At 41.1% G+C, this 22,817-nt stretch overlaps 1 protein-coding gene across 2 annotated transcripts in view; it reads left to right on the forward strand.

Annotated features, from left to right (window-relative positions):
• The first annotated feature begins 1,306 nt into the window (after positions 1-1,306).
• The window catches only part of CHD1L (chromodomain helicase DNA binding protein 1 like), a 46,391-nt gene continuing 24,880 nt past the window's right edge, over positions 1,307-22,817 (forward strand). The window contains exons 1-10 of one of the 2 annotated variants that reach the window (XM_079760515.1): positions 1,307-1,370; positions 4,042-4,154; positions 6,330-6,436; positions 6,983-7,097; positions 7,860-7,891; positions 12,105-12,186; positions 16,770-16,932; positions 18,219-18,374; positions 19,059-19,151; positions 20,571-20,667. In XM_079760515.1, coding sequence (XP_079616641.1) covers positions 4,131-4,154; positions 6,330-6,436; positions 6,983-7,097; positions 7,860-7,891; positions 12,105-12,186; positions 16,770-16,932; positions 18,219-18,374; positions 19,059-19,151; positions 20,571-20,667 — 869 coding nt within the window. In that variant the 5' untranslated portion in view covers positions 1,307-1,370; positions 4,042-4,130. Of the gene's footprint in view, positions 1,371-1,417; positions 2,386-4,041; positions 4,155-6,329; positions 6,437-6,982; positions 7,098-7,859; positions 7,892-12,104; positions 12,187-16,769; positions 16,933-18,218; positions 18,375-19,058; positions 19,152-20,570; positions 20,668-22,817 lie in introns of those variants that run through there. The other variant, XM_079760514.1, reaches the window with a different exon arrangement.

The raw sequence follows: 22,817 nt of genomic DNA on the forward strand, positions 1-22,817 counted from the left end.
ATCTAATAACTTTTTTATGCTACTCTGTCCAAAAATGAATTCTTGATGTTCCTCAAAACTCCTCATTCTCAGTCTTCCCCCATTCATAAATGGAAACTATTCTACTATTTACTCAGGTCAAATCCCTGAAATCATCCTTTATTTCTCTACTTCTCTCAGATGCTCAATTAGGGTATCTTACAGGTTCTTCCTTAGCAATATATCTAATATCTGACCACTACTCAAACCTCCACTCCACCATGTTGGCCCAACAACTATCATCTCTTGCCCAGACTCCCACAGTAGTCTCCTACAGGGTCTCCCTGCTTTTACCTTGACCCTTTCTATATACTCTTTTCATACAGCATCCAAATAAAACTCTTGAGGCATCATCTCACTAACTGACTTGGAGTTTCTCAGCTACTTCTCTTAGCTGTATTTTATTTTTATTTACTTATTTTTTAAAATGTTTTTATTGAATTTAGAGAGAGGAAAGGAGAGAGAGAGACACATATACATCAATGATGAGAGAGAATCATCAATCGGCTGCCTCCTGCATGCTCCCTACTGGGGATCAAGCCCGCAACCCAGGCATGTGCCCTGACTGGGAATTGAACCGTGATCCTCTGGTTCATGGGTCGACACTCAAACACTGAGCCACACTGACCGGGCACTTAGCTGTATTTTAGATGCCAGACTCAATATACCAACAGAACACTTAGCTTACAGCTAGGGCCCCATCTCTAGTATAATGCTAAAACAAATGTATGTTAAGTTGATAATAATAAACACCCGTTTGTTTGAGTGGCGGGCGGTTAATATTGGTGCTTTAGTAGATGTCTACCCACAAAGTCTTGAGGGGAGAAAGTAAGTCCAATCCAGACACCAGGACTCATAATCCATTTACAACAGCCACTTAGGACAGAAGCCCCTCAAGAGAAGCCAGCAAAGGATATAAATCTATCTTAAGGTTTTGAGAAAACACCCAAGTAGGAGAATCAATGTAGCCCTATTATATGACTCTGTTTCTCTTTCTTCTTAACATTGATCACTACTGGGTTTTCATTTGTTTATTGCTTGTCTCCTCCATTTTGAAATACAAGCTTAATCTGATTTACTTAAATTAAGTTTGTGACTAGTGGCCTCTCTCTCCAGTGCTGAAAGAGCACGTGGCACATGGTAAATGCTCAATCAGTATTTACAAAATGACTCAAGACACAAAATTAGCTTCACAAAACAGTGCTTTGTTTTTGAGGTTTTAGACATCAACCCAAAGTCATTTCTTTTGTAGCTCACAGCTAATTTCTCCCTTTTATTTTGAGGGTAGGTGAGGATGGGGTGAAGTGCAACTTTAGTCTGAGTTTACTGAAGACAGAAGCATCAAGATGAATGTAAGTGAGAACAGTATTCTAATTTCATTATCCAGAGAATATCATGGTTCCTGTTCCAGCTTTGCCAATTACACTCACAGTTTCCTCATCTGTAATGTGGGGACAATTATAGGGTTATTATGCGGGTTAAATGAGAAAATAAACACATGTTAAGGCCTTAGGGCAGAGCCTCTAACTGCATCAATAAATGCAGCTACCTGGTTATTATAATATTTGTATTGGGGATACACTACTAATCATAAATTACTACATCATAAATCCACTCAAAGCTAATATTGAGTCTTGGTGACCCCGAATCTAACAACACATTGCTTCAGTTTGCTCCCCATAATTCACTTGAGAAACCCATTGTAGCACAAGCTTTGGTGCCTTGACTACCCTTGAGGGGTTCCTAACTATGGCCTACAATCAGCAGGAAGTAAATAAGATTTCAGGGCCGAAACGAATGTATTATTAGCGTAAGCTGAAAGCACTCAGGCCTTTACCATCTCGCCGTGAATCGCTGGAGGGCAGCAGGGACGATGTCTGATTGAACGCTACAGCCCCAGAGCACCTGGCAGAGGGCAGTCAACTCGGGTAAGTGAATGACCAGCACATGCTGACCTCTGGGGGCGCGGCTTCAGGCCGCCGGTCGCTGATTATTGATGTTCAGAGCGCGCGTAAGCACAACCAGGAGCACAGGAGCGCGCATCCAGCGGCCCCGCGTGCACCAGCTGCAGGGAACCCCGAGGAGTCTGAAGGGTCGCCCGGAACCGCGCTCGCATCCGGAACTCAGCGCTGGACGCGCCCTCTGGCGGCGGGTGGACCCATTTGCGTCGGGAAGGAAGCGCGTGAGGCGACGCGGGGCGACGCGCGGCGGAACTCTCCGGGCGGATGGAGAAGCGCGCGGACGCCGCGACCCGCCAGGGCGGCATGCCCGGCTTCTTACAGACCCTTCAGAGCCGGAGCCGAGCCGAGGCGGCGCGGGCGGGGGCGCGTGTGCAGGAGCAGGAGTTAAGGCAGTGGGGCCTGACAGGTCAGTGGCCCCGGGCGAACTTCCGCCCGCCCGACTGCTCGCCGGGACCGGCTTCTCCCCGGTCAGGACCCCGCGCCGCGGACGGTGCTGGGCGCCGCGAGGGGACCGTCCTGTGGGCTGTTTTCCTGCGGACTCAGCACCTTCCCTCCCTTCCCTTCCCGCACCTGCAGCGGCGCTGGGCGGACCGGAGCCCCTCCGGGGCCAGGTGGCCCTTCCCGCCGGCGCGGGGCGCGGGGCTGGCGGACGCAGCTGGAGAGGGATTCCGCGCACCCGGCGCGGCCCAGGGGAGGGGGCGCCTGGTGGGGCCTCGTCCTAACGGGAAGACCTTCCTCTGCAGAGGCGGCGGGTGTCCCGACGCCCCCGGGCTGGGGTTTACAGTTTCTGTGCCGGTGGGTTTGCAGGCCCGTTCTTGGGGTTTCCGTCGTTAGTTCTGTGAAACTGTCAGAACTCGGCTCCCAGCTCCAGGTTTCTTAGTTTACGGTGCATGCGCAGTTCTTGGAGAATTACCCCGGCAAACTCCCTCCCCTCCCTCCTCCCTCCTGCTGTGTTTTAAAATGTGCATCCAAGCTTTTGTCAGTTCATCACCGCACACAACTGCCCCTCTTACTTTTCCTAGCCCTTCCTTCCCTAAAGTCAACGCAGATCAAACCTTTCAGCCTCTGGATAGGGAGGGGGCGCCCCCTTACCCCTCGATGAGGGTGAGCTATGGCTCCCCAGTTGGCCTCCACTGACACTGTAGGGTAGTCTCCTTTCCTCTGGACAATGATAAAGGTCCCGGGTCTCCACAAGGCCTCCGATGACACCGCTTTCGAGGGTGGTATTGCAGAGGGCTCATTAGGATCTCCTAGGGGTAGAAGTCCAGGCATTTCTGGGTTGTTAATTTTTTCACCTCCCAAGTCTTCAGAGTTGACTTACGTGTGGTTTTTTATTGTAACATTCAGGATTTTTAGTTGCGTTAGCAGGAAGAATGGTGAAAAGAAAATCTCCATCTTCCCAGAAGCCATTTTGGTCTTTCACATTTTAGTCTTCTTTGATTCGTTGAATTTTCTAACCTACAAAGTGGAGATAATACCTACTACATGGGATTGTTATAAGTATTAAAGGAGGTAACTTAAAGTGTTTACTACTCTCCCTACTATTTAATAAGTGCTTAATAAAAAGAACTTATTTTTTCCCAAATGTTCTACAATTATTATATATGGCCTAGTTTCTTTTTAAAGTTCAAACCAGAAAATTATAGTTGTGTTAATAGTAGTATGAGTGGGGTCTCCCCTTCTCCCAAGATGTAGCTATTTTCTGAAATTGTATATTCTTTCCCCAAGGGAGAGAAGAGAGACAGCAGAAGCTCCATGTGGATTGCAGCCTCATTTCCTAGAATGGACACTGGCATGAGAGTCAGGCCCCAGCTGACTTTCTTATCGGTCGTGTGGATCCCATAATATTGGGCTTTGAATATAATGGTGACTAAATCTGCTGAAAAAGCAGTTTGGAAGTCAGCAAATGTTTACATATTTCTAACTTCCCACCAGAGGATATGGCCAGTAATGTTGGGGTTATAGGGAGTTAGGCCATATCCTTCAGTTGAAGTCTTAGAATATAGCCTGTGTGTGTGTTGAAATATTTGCTGTTTGGACTTGCTGTGTTTTTTATTTCTAGGGATAAACCTACGCTCTTATCAACTGGAGGGAGTCAACTGGCTAGCCCAGCGCTTCCATTGTCAGAATGGCTGCATCCTGGGAGATGAGATGGGCCTGGGTAAGACCTGCCAGGTATGTCACGTAACCTCTGGTTGAAGGTGAGAGGACTGGCTCCCCACGTGGTCTCCACTGACCCTGCAGGGTGGTCTCACCTTCACTGAAATACCTTCTTACAACTCATTTCTATCTTTCGTTGCTGGTATGCATTTTTATATTGGGTGGGGAAACGCCTGAACCTTTATTTAGAGATTCTGATGTTGGAGCTGACGTTTCTAATCGGGACAGTTTTGAACTGTGTCACTTGTTATAGAAGACCGGAAAAAAAACCAAGCCATGCTTAGAGAAAGGGAGTTACATTTTATTAAGGGCAGGGCCAGAGAAAGATGTGCCTTTCAAATTCTGGGCCCCCCCACATGGAGGAAACCTTTTCTATTTATACTTTTCCTAGCTCTTTTGTCTCCCAAATTTGGAAGGAGACTTCAGGGCCTTCTGGGAAAGAAGGCCTACGTGCTGGGAAGGGGCCATGAGACCCTATCTCCAGGCCTGGCCTGGTGTCAGCACAGACACCTCTGTCTGGGGCATAGTCCACGGCCTCTCTGGAATGGGAGTAGTCTTATTTTCCTTGTTATTTAGCAAGCAAGTGTTTACAGAAGCCAAAATATCAGGGTTAAAATTTCAAACAGCAGTTTTTATATAAGATGGATGCTTCATCACTACCCTTATTTTAGTTATTGGGCAGGGTTTTTCTCTTGTAAAGCAAATATACCTGTCTCAGGGATGAAATTGTTTCTGTCTTCCTTAGCAATACTCTAACCAATTAAGTTAGCTGGATCACTTCGGATATTAATTTCCCTTCCTCAGTGAGGAGAGGGCCACTTGTCATTTTTCTAGCATGTTAGAGAAGTGCAGGAGAGATACCCTATGCTTTCCAAAATGCCTTGTACATGTAATGGTAGGACATAGTCTAGGGATAGTATCCTCAGCAAAAGCTAGACAGAGTGGTTTTAATCCATAAGTAAGTATGATTTTTCTGAGCACAATCTGGATTGGAAAGTGATAGGTAATTAAAGAAGAAAATTACTTCTATTATAAAATTAATGTAATTTCAGTTAAAAAAACAACAACTACCAAACCATAACCACAGAACTCTAATCATAACCATAAATAGTAGTGTATGTTTTACAATGGTTGAAATTATAGTGCATTTATAGTTTGTATTTTAGTAATCTAACACTGTCATTTCCATTTCTATTCTCCCCAATGATTATTTTTATTGGCTACTTAATATTCCTTCAAGAGAATTGATCATAATTTACTTAAATGTCCTAAAGATGAGGAATGATGAGTTCCTTTTTTTGTTGTGCTACTTAAATTAACCTCAGTGTGAACACCTTTGGGAATTTGCTTTCTCAGTATTTTGGATTGTATCCTTAGGATAGATTTTTTTCAGAAACAGTTTAGCATTTGGGGATGGAGGCTTCTCAGACTTTTTGTTTTATAAAAGAAAGCTATTTTCTCTGTATATCACAGCAAGCTTCTAAAGAAACTTTTCTAGTCAAAATTTGTACAACCATATCCTTTAGTAGGCCTATTTGGCTTTACAAAAATTTTCATTTTATACCCCTACTTAAGCTTATGAGGCGTTACTTATTGTTTTGTTTTGTTTTTTTACACTAGAATTTCTATTCCAGGAGAGCTAGTAGTTTTATCTATTTTGTTCACTGTTATATACCAGAGCTCCGAATAGTAGCCTAGCAAATAGAAGGTGCTCTATCAATACAGAGAGGAGGGAGCAAGTTAGGGAGGAAAGAGAAGCTGGTAAGCAGCAGAGGCCACCACGTGGTTGGTCATTTTCACAGTCATACCCTGACACTTGCTGTATGTTTTCAGAGTATTCCTGATCTCTTGTACATTCTTTGCATTGTTTTCATTGATTTCTGTGGTCTTTCCTGATATATATACATACATATAATTTTTAAATTTTTTTTGCATTAGAGGTTCAATTGCATAAATATTGAGCACCATTGCTTGTTAACTGTTGATATAATTGAGTGCCATAGATTTCTTTGGCAATTATTTTGAAGCTTACATGATTTCACTCCAGGAATGGATGACTCTCCTAATGTGCATATTATTTTTTGTAAACCAAGTGTTCTGTAAGAGTTTGTGTTCTCTATAAGGTTGTGGGAACTTTATGGTCGTTTCTCATATGAAATTAATCAAAACTGCCTTCTTTTTCTGTTTCAGACTATTGCTCTCTTCATTTACTTGGCAGGAAGATTAAATGATGAAGGACCATTTCTGATTCTTTGTCCCTTGTCTGTGTTGAGCAACTGGAAAGAAGAGATAGAAAGGTACAGAGCAGATGTAGCTGAAATTTTATTTTTTGCATTGATTCAGGTTTTTTTTTTCTGAGTGATATGAGAACTGTGATAAAACAACAAATTGCCCTAAACCGTGAGTGTATGTTTTTCCAGAAAACTCTAACCTGAGGTAATGTAGATAAAGACTGAGGATCTGGATGGGAGGAGGGTCCCATGTTATTGTTACTATTTGGCAATTTGAAGGTCAGTCCTCATCTTTAGTACATTTTGCTGAACTAAAGGAGAAACCATCTTTTTCATAGTGACATATGGAGTAACCCATATGGGAAAAACATTTTGTTTTTACAGTTAGCACAAGACCCTTTTTTTAGATGTTCACCAGACCCTACCCCTATTTACACAAGAACTTATCCATTACTCTGCATAGGATTGCAGAGTCCCAGGCCTCTTTCTGATTGCAGGGCATCCTGAGGCCTGCCCATCTGCAGTCCTCCCATGAAATGTGCTTTTCCAGATAGGCGTGCCCTTCCCCATGGCTCTGTGTTTGTGTTCATCTACTTCTTTTCTTGGATTCAGATTTGCTCCAGGTCTTTCCTGTGTAACATATACAGGTGACAAAGAGGAGAGAGCCAGCCTACAGCCAGACCTAAAACAGAAGCCATGTTTTCATGTGTTGCTGACTACTTATGAGGTACCATTTGTTCCTCTACAGCAAGAACTCTTAACTTGGGACCCTAGAAGTTGTAAAATCCATTGGAATTATGTTTAATGATTTTTGAGAACACACATTTTTTCTGGGACAGTCTACTTCGATTAGATTCTCAGTGCCGGGGTGTGACCAATAAAGTGAAGGGGAAGGCTTCCCAGGGAGGTGGCACTTAGCTGCTTCTTCTTTTAAAAAAAAAAAAATATATATATTTTATTGATTTTTTTACAGAGAGAAAGGGAGAGGGATAAGAGAGTTAGAAACATCGATGAGAGAGGAACATTGATCAGCTGCCTCCTGCACACCCCCTACTGGGGATGTGCCTGCAACCAAGGTACATGCCCTTGACCGGAATCGAACCTGGGACCTTTCAGTCTGCAGGCGGACGCTCTATCCACTGAGCCAAACCGGCCAGGGCTTGAGCTGCTTCTTGATTGATGAATAGGTGGCAGACAGGCAGGCAGGGGAAAGGGTTTGTGGGCTTAGGCATGGTCTCTGTTACTTGAGGATGGGAATGGTGGACACTTAGTTCCTGTCTCTTTTAAGACCTTGTTCTTCATGCTAAGACCAGGTCACTCACTGTAAGCAGGACTTACTCAGGCCTCCCTTTTGCATGTCTAAGTTAGTGCTACTTAGAAATTATGTTCATAACTCGTTTTACTTAGTAAATGAATAAGACTTAACTCTTATTAATCTCAGAGTTATACTAGTACCAGCCTTTATAATGTATTTTCCTTAAATTTTCAGATTTCTTTGAAAGATGCCGCATTTCTAAGATCGTGAGTATGTTGCATTTCTTCAGAAATTGTGTTAAATGTATCATGATACTCATGTTTTTTCTTCTTTCCTGCATGTCTTCCATGAGTCTTATTTACAAACTAGAGGCCCAGTGCGTGAAATTCGTGCACTGGTAGGGTCTCTAGCGGCTGCTGGCTGCTGGCCAGGGCCTCCCTCCCTTCCCCCAGCTGGCCCCATGCCCTGGTCGAACTCCTGGAAGAACTCCCGATTGAGGGGACAATTTGCATACTACGCTTTTATTATATAGGATAGGAGGCATTGCAGGAGTCCTACAGTCTAGCTCCCTAGATTGTATGTCCTTGGGTTAGTTACTTAATCTCCATGAACCTCAGACTCTTCATGTGTAAAATGGGGATGATTAACTCTCTTAACTTGGATGGCTGTTGTGAGGATGAAATGAAATAAGGTGTGCCTGATAGGAGGTGAACAGATACTAGATTCTTTCAATTGCAACTTGCATAGACACCTTCAAGACTGCTGTTTGGAGATTTTCCTATAATATAGGAGGTGACTTATTTGAGCCTACAAAATTAACGTTTTAGAAAGGGAGTGTTAAGAAGACTTCTAATTAATTAGCTTTCAGGCTTCATATGTGCTCATGAAGTACAGGAAACTTACATCTAACTCTTAGTACCACCTGATAATAAGGCTGACATGTTGCAGTATAGGGTCAAGATAACAGTTACAGTATAAATTAAACAAGAGGTAGACTTTAGGTAAATAAGAAAAGAATATATGTTGACAGAGTTTCGCGTTCTCCATTGCATGTGTAGTTATGACATGATTAGGTGGGGATTTGCATCTTTAATATTCTGAAACTTTTGTTTTCAAAGTGCTTATCAATATTTTAAATGTTATTTCTCAGTCAGGTTCTTTAGAGTTGAATTTTTTTCATCTTATTTTGAAATACTAAAGGCTCAGTCATAGATTTCAAAATGACTTCCATCCAGTATTTTGTTTCACTTTTCATTTAAGTGAGCATTTGACCTTATTTTTCTGTAGGAGAGGATATGCTTTGCCTCTCTTTTGTTTATTTATTAATATCCAACTTAATATTTGTTGAAGATTTCTCCTCTGGAATGATACTGTTCTGGGAGTTATCAGAAATACCAGGAAGGTAAGCCATAGAGCTACCTTTAAGAGGACATTAGCTCCAGGAGAGGGATAAAAAAATATATAGATATCCATAATACAAGGCAATATACGGGGCATCTCAAACAATGAAAAGATTGAGGCATAAATGTTATTCAGTACTTTATATAAATTATTCTATTTATATAAATTATCTATTTGATAGCTGAGGAAATGAGGTTAGGTAACCTATCCACTAGTAAATTGTAGATAACAGTTACAATAAACATTAAACAAGAGCTAGACACCCAGACCCAGCACTAGTGCTGTGGAGCTTTCTTTTAAGCGTGCTTCTCAAAGGATGTAGGTACACTGTAGTTTCACATTGTTCAGCAGAAATACAATCTTTCTACGTCAGATTATCTGTCTTGAATCCCTTCCAGGTGAATTGAAGAACCTAAGTAAATGAAGGGGCATTTGTAAATGTTGACTCATAGTATGAATCCCCAAAACACAGATAGGTTCTTTTGATAACAGGAGTGGGCAAAAGTAGGTTTACAGTTGTGGGTACACGAAACAGTTTATTCTTATATTTTTATTTACTAATTATTGCATTATTTTCTATGCAAACGACTGTAAACCGACTTTTGCCCCACCTGTATTTGGCAAGGGTACACTGTGTATTACTATATTGCACACTTTGAGGATACGTGGGAAGTGTAATGTAATCTCTGCCCTAATGAGGTTTATTATGGGGAGTTAAGACTGTGCATGTAACAATAAGAAAAATAGGAAAATTTTTTTATGATAGGCAACAGACTTATACAATCTCTGAGTGCTAGAATTTCCTCCACCTCTTCCTTTCCACGAATATCGTTCAGCGTGTCTTTTGATGAGTGCCTTTACCTCCTTCCTTTTACTGAGCCCCAATCCATCTCCCTGTAGCCTGTTGCACTGAACAAGCTTTTATTGGATGCCTACTTGCTGTGTAAAAACCTAAATATCTGGTTCTTCACAAGGGAATAGGACCCAATCTGTTTTGAATGCTAATTCAGTCAGGCACACAGCTTTATACTGTGGCCACGTTCACACCTTATCTGTGACCAGTGTCCAACTGCAGCTAGACTTTGTTCCTGGTAATCCTTAAATGCATCCCTTGCTCATCCTTCCCAGTGGGAATGATCCCAGTTCCTGTGTTCTCTTTGGACCCCCAGTCTCTCTCCACCTGGACCACTCTCAGAAAGTGAATGGAACTAGGTGTCTGTTTCTGTACCATTTTCTTGATTTTTCACTGCAGCCTCAGAGGAAGAGGGCTTCCTCTTTGTAAGGCCAACCTCGGCTCAAGATCTTGTTCTAACTTTTTAGGGATTTTTATTTCCATGCCCACTATCTTTCCAATATGCTGTCTTACTTGTATATACATTTAGTTTTTTTAAGTATAAATTAATGCAATGGAATTACCGAATGTTTACAAACAAAATAAAGAGTTAAGAAATCTTATAACTTACACTTTATTATCTTTTGAGTGGTTTACACATTTGTGAAAAGATATATTTATATCTTTTTTGGTTGTCATATAGGCCTATCTTATTGCAACATAATCATCTTTATTATTTAAAATGCTGTATAATATTTTATAACTTATAATTGGACCTATTATGATTTTTTTCTATTTTAAATAATGCAGCTGGAAACATACACAGACATACATTTTTTAAAAAATATTTTGAATTGTTTGGGGGGTGGTGGGGTGAGCAGCTTCCCAGAAGTGTTTGAATGAAACCTCTTGAGAAATTGTTATAACGTACTATGCTCCAAAACGTGCTCTGGCAGCCAGTGGATGTATCTTCCAGACATCTATAACATTTGGTCCTATTCACCACTTCCTCATTTCAACATCATATTATTTTAGCTATTGTGACACCATTGTCGGTTTTCTTCTCAGTCTGAATCTCAGCTCTGCCTCGTAATACCTCTATGACCTTGACCAAGTCACCTAGTCTTTCTGAGCTTTCGGTCTCCTTGTTGGTAAAATGAGCACAATAGTGTCTACAAATGTCTACAGTAAAACCTGGAAATAATGGAATAATTTGGGCGGAGGGGGAGGGGTTGTCCCTTAATGCTGAAAGTCTGTTATATCATAAAGTAGGTTTTCCAGATGCGTATGATAAAAAATTGACAAATCAGTTCATTTATCTGTTTTTACTTATTTGACACATTTTGTGTACTTGAAATTAAGTATGTATGAAAAGTTTGAGTTCACAGAAAAGTTTTCTATAAAATTACTGTAATTTTAAATTTATACTGAATAGGTCTAGTAAATGTGTGCATTCACCAGCCACCACAAGTAAACAAATGCGCACAGTTGAGGTGTGGCTTAGCACATGTCGGAACTTCATTAAAACTGCTGCAGAGTCTCGCCAGGAGACAACAGAACCAATTACTGTGCATGTGATCACATGCTGAACATTGTTTGTGAGTGGTGACTCTTGGATTTAAATATGTAGACTATAGTTGTAGATATGTAATATTTATTTATATCGGCTAAATTACTGCAGTTTTTTCCCCAACACGTGGCCTATTCGCTAAAATTTATTAATAGTAACAGTGAATTAGTAACAAAACAAAAAACACCCAAACCCCTGTTAATTTAATTATAAGCAAATCTTGGTTAAAAGCATTTTAAAATTAACAAGGTGTTAATTTTCACATATGACATATGGACTGGAAATTCTGTCTGTTAAATCCGAAGTCCATTAAATCAGGGTCTGCAAAATCGAGGGTTTGCTGTACTCACCCTATTCTGGTAGATTAAATAACATACATAAAGAGCCAAGCTCAGTGACTGGCACACAGTAGGTGGTCCTAAATGTTTCATTTTGCTTTCTGTCTCTGGCTCTTTCCTATCTTGGGAAAAATTCCTTTTATTTAAGTACCTTATCTGGATATTGTCACATGTACATGGTTGGCTCTCAGATAAGAAGGCAATTTGAGTGTGTTTCTAATAGAATGGGATTAATATTCATCTTCCCAACAATACTCACAGTTGTGTGGTAAGACTTTTGAATGTGAGATACGTGTTTGAGTTATACAAAACTGATAGCTTGGATTTTTCTCTCACAGCTTCCATTGGAGTGTTCTTGTTGTGGATGAAGCTCACAGGTTGAAAAATCAAAGCTCCTTGCTGCATAAGACACTTTCAGAGGTAAACTCACAGGATAGTTTTAGTTTTTAATATAACTTCCTTATAAGAAACATTAGTTTAGGCTTGCATAGAGCCAATTAAGTTGAAACGTTTTTTCAGTCACATTCCTGAAGAGCTGAATGAACATTTTGTGGGTGACAAGCAGGTACTTAATGTGGCCTAACTTCTTCTTCCTCTAGTCTTTTACAAAGGAGATGTTTTCAAACATTTGGTTATCCAGTGAATAAGTTTCTACACCAATAAAATACATTGTATTTTTGGAAATGTTTCAACTCTCTCTTTCAAGGGGCAATTTCTTTTAAAAAGTTTATTATAATTCTTCTGTCTGCAATAGCAGATATATCTGATATATTGTACCCCCTTTCCCATATACCTGTTAAAAAGTTTAGCAGTTCACATAGAGTCACAAAGAGACTGATTACATGCCATTGAATATTACCCTCAGTCTTTCTTGTCTTAGTCATACTTTTGAGTATGACACCCTTGGTCTCATTTCCTTCTCTTGATCTCTGACCTCATTCTGGCAAAGTGGATGAGGAATGTTATTATAGCCCGAGGTTTGCCATCTCTCCTGAGGATCAGGAACAGCTTGTACATATGAAGCGCCCTTCTCCTTCATCAAGTAAAGGCTTGTTCATTCATGAGACCACATGTGTGAATTTCTGTGACCATCATTGAGGTTTGGTCCCTGTCCTGTAATCAGTTAATAAATTTAGAGGTCATTTGAAGAGAAGTCTGGATTTTTATACTTATTGGCTAAAAGTTACAGTTTTTAGCATTTTCATGCAGATGTGGCCACTGTCCATTATTAGCTCAATCACAAGATTGCTATCCTGTGGTGAGTCCCTTTCTGCTTTATCGTCCTTTGCCTTCTTTTTAGGGACTTGTAACAGTGTCTTTCTTCCCCAAGAGGTTTACATGTGCTGGTGCCTAATCTTATAAGAGACTGTTTCATAAACTACCAAGTTAGTTTACTGATTTGCAAGGGGAGAAGCAAAGCAGGTATAGTAAAAGAACACGAGGTTTGGAGTGGGGACACTAAGTTCTGCGGCTGGCCTCAGAGCGATTAAGTCAGGAAATTGTTCTCTGTCATCATGCATTCTTTTTAGGTGAGGTTTAAATTGCCGTTAACGCATTGGTTGAAAAAAGACATTTACTAGTACTGATTGGGCTGAGAGGTGGGGAGGTTACTGCTTTTATTCTCCTTCCTAATATTGTTTTCAGCTTGTTTATAAAAAGTTGGAAACAACCTAAATGTGAAACGTAATTGATTATATAATTTATGCTATATTCATATACTACATTTACAAAGTAAGGTTACCATGAAAAATTATGTAGAAGAATATTTAATAACATGGGAAATATTTGTAAAATATTTTGCACAAAAATGTTTACAAAATATTATACATAGCCCTAGCCAGTTGTGCAGTGGTTAGAGCATTGGCCCAGGGACTGAAGGGTTGCGGGTTTGATTCCAATCAAAGGCACGTACCTTGGTTGCAGGCTCGATCCTGGCCCTGGTCAGGGTGCGTGCAGGAGGCAACCAATCTGTGTGTCTCTCCCACATCCATGTTTCTCTCTCTCGGTCTCTCCCCCTCCCTTCCACTCCCTTTAAAAAAAAAAATCATTGGAAAAATATCCTTGAGTGAGAGGATTAACAATACACACACACACACACACACACACACACACACACACACACACAAATGAATTGTCTCTGGATTTTTTTTTGCCCATTTAGAAGTTTTGATGCCAAAACAGACATTACTTTAAATAAAAATGTTAACTTATGTGATAGTGTAAGTTGATTGTAGTGACCAACAGCCTTGGTTTTGTGACCTCATATCTCTTAGGTCATCTCATTTTTTTGCCTGGTGAACACACATTGCAAAAATCTGATCTGGTTATTGGAAACTTATTTTTGGCCAGTTCCCATACTTGAAATACTTTGAAAACTTTGCCCTAAAAGTAGATCAGGCATGAATGGGTAGACACTATTAGACATTTTAAAAAGAAACAATATCTCGGAAGGAAGCCTGGGGAGGGTGGGTGGGTGGGAGGTGACCAACCAAAGAACTTATATGCACTTACGCATAACCCGTGGGCACAGACAATGGGGTGGTGAAGGCCGGGAGTGGGGGGAAGGGGGTCAATGGGGGAAAAGGGGACATATGTAATACTTTCAACAATAAGTTGTTTTTTTTTTATTGATTTCAGAGAAGAAGTGGGGGGAGAGAGATAGAAACATCAATGATGAAAGAGAATCATTGATTAGCTGCCTCCTGCATGCCCCCTACTGGAATGGAGCCCACAACCCGGGCATGTGCCCTGACCATGAATTGAACTGACACCTCCTTGTTCATAAGTCAGCACTCAACCACTGAGCTACCTTGGCCTGGCGACAATAAAGATTTAAAAAAAAATAGTGTTGTGCCCTAGCTGCTGTGGCTCAGTGGATAGAGCATTGACCTGTGGACTGAAGGGTCCCGGGTTCGATTCCAGTCAAGGGCACATGCCCAGGTTGCAGACTCCATCCCCAGTGCCATGCAGGAGGCAGCCGATCAGTGAGTCTCTCTCATCATTGATGTTTTTATATCTCTCTCCCTCGTCCTTCCTCTCTAAAATCAATAAGAATACATTTAAATAAATAAATAAAAATAGTGTTGTGTTTTCAGATTGGTAGAATTCATTACTAGGGTGCTGTTCTAAGAATGTCCACAAGACAGCACTATGCAACTTTTCCCTGAGGAAGAGAGCCTTCTAGGTCTATCAATAGGGATTTCTTCTCAGACTGGCAGAATTCCTACTAAGGTGCTGTTCTTAGAATGTCCATAAGAGGGCACTATTGTAACTCCTCCCTCTCTAGGGTGCTGTTTTCAGAAACACACACACACACACACACACACAAAGATTACCAAAAAAAGCAAAACATATTCAAGTCAGTTTTAATGATTGTGTTAATTCATCTATTACCTTTTCTTATGACAAAACAGTATCTTCTTAGGACTTTCTCCCAAATCAAAATGTATGAAGACAAGATGAAAGTAAAACCCCCCAAATATTCTACTCTGTATTTATTAACATTTGGTATTTATTACTACCATATCCTTGTATACCCAAACATATATTTGCATAATAACCTATTTTAAAAATTAAAACAATACACATACATAGGATATGGCTATCCCATTTTGCTGTGCTATTTAATTCAAATGGTGTATGTTCTTGGTAATGTGAGGTCCAAGGGTGTTTTTTGCTTGACCATCAGGTCTATTGTTGCTGTTTTTCCTAAACTTTTACTTCATTAGTCACTTATTCTTGGTGTTATCATCTTTGCTCAAAATGGAAAGACTTTTTTTGCATTTTGGGCTGTATATGACCCTGTGTCTAGAAATATCCGGAAGTCTTGATGTGTTACATGTGATGCACTGTAAAGTTTTATAAAAGGACACTAGAGGCCCAGTGCATGAAAATTCATGCACTTGGGGTGGCGGTCCCTCAGCCCAGCCTGTGCCCTCTCGGAGTTCCAGGACCCCTCGGGATGTCCACTTGCCAGCTTAGGCCCACTCCCCGGGGGATCAGGCCTAAGCTGGCAGTCAGACATCCCTCTGGCAGCCCAGGAGCTCTCAGGGGAGCAGGCCTAAGCCATTAGTTGAACATCCTTAATGCTGCAGTGGAGGTGGGAGAGGCTCCCGCCACCACCACTGCACTGGGCAGCCATGAGCTGGCTTCTGGCTGAGCAGTGCTCCCCCTGTGGAAGCGCACTGACCACCAGGGGGCAGCTCCTGCGTTGAGCGTCTGCCCCCTGGTGGTCAGTGCACATCATAGCGACCAGTCATTCCCGGTAGTTCTGCAATTAAGGTCAATTTGCATATTACCCTTTTATTATATAGGATTCTTTTAGCCTCAGCAGGTTTGGCTCAGTGGATAGAGTGTTGGCTTGCGGACTGAGGGGTCCCAGGTTCGATTCCAGTCAAGGGCTCATGCCTGGGTTGCAGGCTTGATCCCATTGTGGGTTGTGCAGGAGGCAGCCAATCGATGATTCTCTCTCATCATTGATGTTTCTATCTCTCCCTCTCCCTTCCTCTCTGAAATCAATAAAAAAAAATTAATAAAGGACATTCTTTTAGTATAGATTTTGTTTGTGCTTATAGCAATGGGGCCTGCTGCTATAACTTTGGGCTTCTCAAACTGCATGAATATATGCTATGTACCTCTGATGCCTCAGTGGACTCCCCCACATAGGTGATAATATAGCTTGAATCCCCACATACATGGAATAATAATGACCGTGTTGAATACTCATGTAGTACTTCAGAGTTCACAAAGTGATTTTATTTACATTCTTACAATGGTATCTCCATCACAGTTATTATCCCCTTTTAATAGTTGAAACCGAAGAGGTGTTATTTCCTACGTCAAACAGATAGTATGCAGCTAGAACCTGAGCCTTTTGATTTCATGTCCCTGTGGTCATTCCATTAAGTTATATCTCTGTTAATACGGGTAAAGGTTGTGATGGCTAACTCTGCCTTGCTTGCCAGTGTTACAGATTTTTTACTTTATTTCTTTATGTATTTGAGTTCTCAGTAGTCTTCAATCTCCTGCTGACCGGTACGCCCATCCAGAACAGCCTCCAAGAGCTCTACTCCCTCCTCAGCTTTGTGGAGCCTGATCTCTTTTCCCAGGAGCAGGTGGAGGATTTTGTTCAGCGTTACCAGAATATTGAGAAAGAGTCTGAGTCAGGCAAGTGCCCTTCGGACAAACTGTTCCCTAGAGGTCTGGGCCCAGAAACTGGCCTCGCGCAAATAGGTAATAGATAGAAAAGAGAGAATCAATAACCAGAGGATGCCTTCCAGGAAGATAAAGAGCCACACACACAAAATCAGATGTTGGTAGATTTCTCATGTTGTTCCCAGTTGTCTGCTATTCGTGGCTCTCTTATTTGTTACATGATTCCACAAGAGGGTTTCTTTGGGTGAATTTTGGAAGAAATAGAAAGTGTCTGCTAATTTTCAGACTTTGACACGTAATTTCTATAAGGACTCGTTAACTTTCTGTGCTACTTCCTGAGGCAGAAAAGTATATGGGTGCGATAGCCCTAAACTACTGTTCAGCATTCCACAACACTGGCTCTTCTATCAACACTGCACCGAAACCGAAAGTCTGGGATGGCTGTGTGGTGGACGTGAACGAGGAAAGCCTTCCTCCTTCATACATTGCCTGTTGTGGGCTTCTTCCTCTCGCTTCTGTGCACCTCTGCCTCGTAGAATTATCTGTATATCCCTATGATATTGTCCCAGGCTGATTATTCAAAACAAATGGTAGGCGTTCTACTAGTGGGTATGAATGTACTCGGTGAGTATGAATTGGAAAGGCTTCTCATACAAAAATCCCCACACTTCAGGCTGAGGATTCCTTGGGGAACTTGCTCTGATGTTGGTTGCTCATGTTTAGGGTTGCGAGATAAAATATATGACACCTAGTCATATAATACATGGGACATACTTGTATTAAAAAAATCACCTGAAATTCGAATTTAACTGGAGCCTTGTATTTTTATTTGCTGTATGTGGCAACTATACATGCAGTGTAATGCCAATTTTGGCTAATTTTGAAGTTTACCACACTTAGGGGAGGAACAAGGGAGTTGACGTCAGAAGAAGTAAGCAACAGTAGCATCTAGCTATGTGACTTTGGATAAGATGCTTAATTTTTCTGAGCCTCACTTCATTCTAAAAACGGAGAAATATTACTTACTTGGCCTGTACATTTCTCAGATGTGCTGATCAATGAGATTATCAGTAAGAATCAAGTTCTTTGGGTATTCCTAGTTCTTGAGTTAAGAGCTAGTAATGATTTCAGAAGGAATTGGAAAGAACCCAATGAAAGAAGAAACACTGAAAAATTACCATATTGGCTTAGAATGCAGAATTGGCATGAAAATGAGAAAAATAAATTGCTGTATGTTCTCTAGTAATTGGTCTTACTTCTATCCCACACTTCTTGTGTGTGTTTTTTTTTTCTTACAGCAAATGAACTACACAAACTCTTGCAGCCATTTCTGCTGAGGCGAGTGAAATCTGAGGTAGCTACGGATCTTCCCAAGAAGACAGAAGTGGTGATATACCATGGCATGTCAGCACTGCAGAAAAAATACTACAAGGCCATTTTGATGAAAGATCTAGGTAATCAGAGGGCACTTGTCTCATGCAGGGAAATATTTTATAATCACACTCATTTTGTACAGCAAGGCTATGGGCTGGAATTTTGTATTCTGAATATATTCAGGTCAGCTACAGTGAAACTGGCTGAGTATCTTCAGTATAACTCAGACTTGATTGGCTGTTGCAGTTGTGAAATTTCCTCCCCCACCTCTCCCACACTCAGTTTTCCTTATTGCAAACACTTGTAGGTGTTCCAGTCATGCCTTTAATTTTCCCTCCCTCTTAGATATTTACATTTCAGAACGTTTTTGTTGAATCAAATTCACTGGGAGGAATTGGGAGTGAAAGGGAGAGATAGGAGTGGAACAATCTCTGTTTGTATTTTTTTTTTTTTTTTTTTGTCCCTTGGCTCCAGAGCAGCAGTTAAAGAAGGAAATTTAGAATTTACAAAAGAATAACAAAGTTCTCCTGAGTTCAGTTCATAGTTAGTCTCCTTCTTAAAACAGAATGATGTTTAAGGAGACTTCCTATGGATGTGCTGTTAATTCTTAATGCGATTCAATGGAATTTGGGAAGTTAATGTAGGTTTGAAAGATATATTATTAAAACGAGTAAGATTATTTATGGAAACAGAGAAGGTTTCTTTTTTGTTGTTGTTGTTCAGTAATTCATCTCTATTTCTCTCTCTCTCTTCAAAAATTCCAGATGCATTTGAAAATGAGATGGCCAAGAAAGTTAAACTTCAGAATGTCTTATCCCAGCTTCGAAAGTGTGTGGATCACCCATACTTGTTTGATGGTACGGCAGTGCTTCGTCTCTTACTTTATGTTAACATTTCTGTGGCCAGCATGAGAGCATAATTTTTCAAAAGAATTGCCTGTATTTACTGTCTATTTTCCCTCCATTTTATTAATATTTTTATGTTGATGTTATCTAACATATCGATCATATACAAATTTCTTCAGTTGTCCCCTATAATATCCCTGATGGCGACTTTTTTTTTTTTTTAAATTCAAGATTCAGTCATAGATCCTGCTTGCATTTGTCATGTCTCTGTTCTCCTGTAATTGAGAAATATCTCACTTTTTTGTTGTTGCCGTTTTTTGTCTTTCATGAAATTGGCAATAAAGTAATCGAGGCCATTTGTTTTAGGGGATGTCTTATAATCTGGATTCATCTGATAATTTTTATGTAAGATGTCCCTTTGTCTTGAACCCACTCAGCCTTTCACCACTGTTAGTCCTAGTTTACCAATGATCTCCATGTTGCCCAACCAATGGTTGTCAGTTCACATTTTAATTAATGTCTCAAAACCTGTGACACAGTTGATCACATCTTTCGTGTTCTTCACATGGGTTTTGGGGCAGCACTTTCTCTTCTCCACCTCTGTTACGTCTACGCCTTTGTAGCCTCCTTGGCTGTGTCCCTCTTCATTTTACGGATGTCTATCAGTTCCCTCTAAGTGCTGTTCATTCTGTGCATTCTGATAAGTAATGTTTTCATTTTCATTCAAACTGTTGTGGTTTTGTAATTCGTCTAACTGGTAGTCTTTGGGACAGTGCCAGGACTTCTGTGGCTGGGGGGGCCCTAGTAGGGATCAGAACGATGCAGAAGGTTTGCTGCAGTAATTTTAAGGGAGTCTTTGCCAAGTAGCATGATGGGTTGTTTAAAAACGTCACAGCATCTTAATTAGGTGCATATCAGAACTTTTTTTTTCCAAGGAGGGGGGTTTTGGGAACATGTACATTTTGAAAGCAGCCCTCCAGGTTAACCTGACTGCCATCCCCAACTTGAGACTTACTAGAGTATACAACTAAGCCTATTATCGGTTAGCATTAGAATAAAGGAATTGAGAAAAAAGCAAGCAAGTGCAAAGGGTTAATTTGTTTTCTAGAGTTAAAGCCTCAAGATATTAATTTTGGGTCTCTTTGGCCTTTAGCATCTCCCTGTGCCTCAGTATCCTAGAGTCAGTTTGTTCCTTGGATAAACATTTATTAGGCATATTGGGTGTGCCAGGCTCCGTGATAGATGGTGAGCAGCACCGAGATTATCATGCAAACAAACAATTATAAAATGCCTCAAAGGGAGAGAAGATGTGGGCCCATTATCAGTTGGAAGGAGCTGGGCCTCTTGCTGTAGCCTGGCCCTGGGTTTCACCATTCACGGGGTCTGGCCTGGCTGAGGAGCACGATTGAGAGTGGGTTCTCTCTTGTCCAGGTGTGGAACCAGAGCCTTTTGAGATTGGAGACCACCTGATTGAGGCCAGTGGGAAACTTCACCTGCTGGATAAGCTGCTGGCATACCTATATTCTCGGTAGGTGGTTGTGTTACAGAATTTAACAGGTGACCGAAAAATACACAGGAGTACCCGGGGATACAGGAAAAACCCATTTATTTTCACATGTTTCACATGTACTAGTACAGTGACTCAGGGGGTCAGTTCTCCAAATCCTGAGTAAGCCAATATGGAGGAAGCTTTCTCTCTATACCCGTTGGTTTCTTTGTCCCCCATATATGGATCAGACTTGCGGATCTTTTCGAGGGCTTTGCAAAAAGCCCCATGTGTGTTGGGATGGGGGACATGAGACCACACCTAAAGGCCTGGCCTGGGTTGTGTATTGTTCATGGTTTATGGCTTCTGTCAAATGTGAGTATTTGGGTAAATAGGTCTTGCAAGACCAGATAATTAAGGGAGGGGCGGTGACTAGACTAGAGGCTAACAGGAATGTACTGATTAACTAGGTACAGAGTCAGGCTGCTGGTCTCCCCCCCGAAAATGTCTTATTTTCCTCATCATTTGGCTCATATTTTGTGCTCTGAGCTGCTGACTGTTAAAACCAGTATAATCAGGAACTTACCGATTTCTTGAGATTAATTTCAGTTTTTCAGTTTTCAAGACCCTGATTCAGGTTCTACCTATGCAGCTACACCTCCTACCCCTGTTCCTTCCCATTCTACCCCATCAGCTCCATAATCATCCTTTCCTTTCTTGAATTACTACAGCACTTAGGGTCCTAAAATAGTACTTGGCCATGCACTGCCTTAATTGGTGTAGATTAACCAAATCACTCAAGCTATGTTGTTTAGTTCCACAGGGACAGTGATAACATCAAGCATTTCTTTTTAATTGCCTGCTGGTAGCTTGTATTGAATTGGCACATAGAAAGACTTAATAAATGTTTGCTTTTGTTAACCCTGTGATGTTTTATTTTATTATTTTTAAAATGTTTTTAAAAAAATTGATTTCAGAGAAGAAGGGAGAGGGAGAAAGAGATAGAAATATCAATGATGAGAGAGAATCATTGATCGGCTGCTTCCTGTACACCCCACATTGGGGTTTGAGCTTGCAACTCGGGCACGTGCCCTGACTGGGAATTGAACTGTGACTCCCTGGTTTATAGGTCGACGCTCAACCACTGAGCCAAGCCAGCTGGGCCTGTGATGTTTTGGTTTTAACCCAGGAAAAACTTGGGAGATTCTATCTTAGAGACATGAATTGAGCCTTGGGAGACCAGGTCATTTCTGGAGCCTCTAAAAGTTCAGCTAAGTGTTCAGCTAAGTGTTCAGCCAGTACCTGATCCTCCTAGTCCCCAGAGGGACAGAGTAGTCTAGAGAAGTCTAGCTTCCAAAGTATTTAAAAATTCTTGGAACTATTTCCCCAAGTGGGCCTGAACCAACCTAAAACCTCAGATTTGGCAAAAGCACCCACCATTAGGAATGTGCTAGTCAAATGATTGCATGTCTTACTATATTCTGTTGGCTCTGATATATCTACTATAAGTGTGTTAGAGTTGGAGAGGATCCATAAATATCTTCTCTCTAACCATTTTATTTCATAGGTGTTGAAACTGACCCAGAGTGGTTGTGTGACTTGTCTAAGGTCAGCCAGTCAACAGTTGGTAGAGATGGGATTAGAATTGAGGTCCTCAGCTTCAGGTTTAATGCCTTTTCCTATTTGGGGCTAGAGTCTTGAAGGAATTCTTCATAATTCTTCCTGTTGTACCCATTGCAAGCTCAGATTAAATGAAAATACTGTTTTGACAGTGCCATACTTCTTTGTGTATGACAGCTTAAAATAACTGACATCATGGGGCTCTAGGCTTGACTTCATTCTTGGCTTAACCCATTTTGCCTCCTCCTCTCTTCACTCCTCTTTCTATACATAAGTTTTCTCATGTATCTTATGGGATATCACCTGCCCCTTGTTTCTCTAATGCTTCATAGACTTCAACCAGCATAGCTCTAGAAGAGAGGATAGTGACTTTACACCCTCAAGTAGATGTTGATGGCTGACTACAAACTTCAGTGTTTTCAGGTTTTTGGTGCATTTGCATTTTGCATTTTACTCTTCTAATGTCTTTATTTGCTGTTAAACTAAAATTTTCTTCCCACTTGGTAAATTGATCTTAGAGAGATCAATTTGGTTATCCTAGGGCAGTGGTCAGCAAACTCATTAGTCAACAG

Source organism: Cnephaeus nilssonii (assembly GCF_951640355.1).
Source record: "Cnephaeus nilssonii genome assembly, chromosome: 21".
NCBI classification, from domain to species: Eukaryota; Metazoa; Chordata; class Mammalia; order Chiroptera; family Vespertilionidae; genus Cnephaeus; species Cnephaeus nilssonii.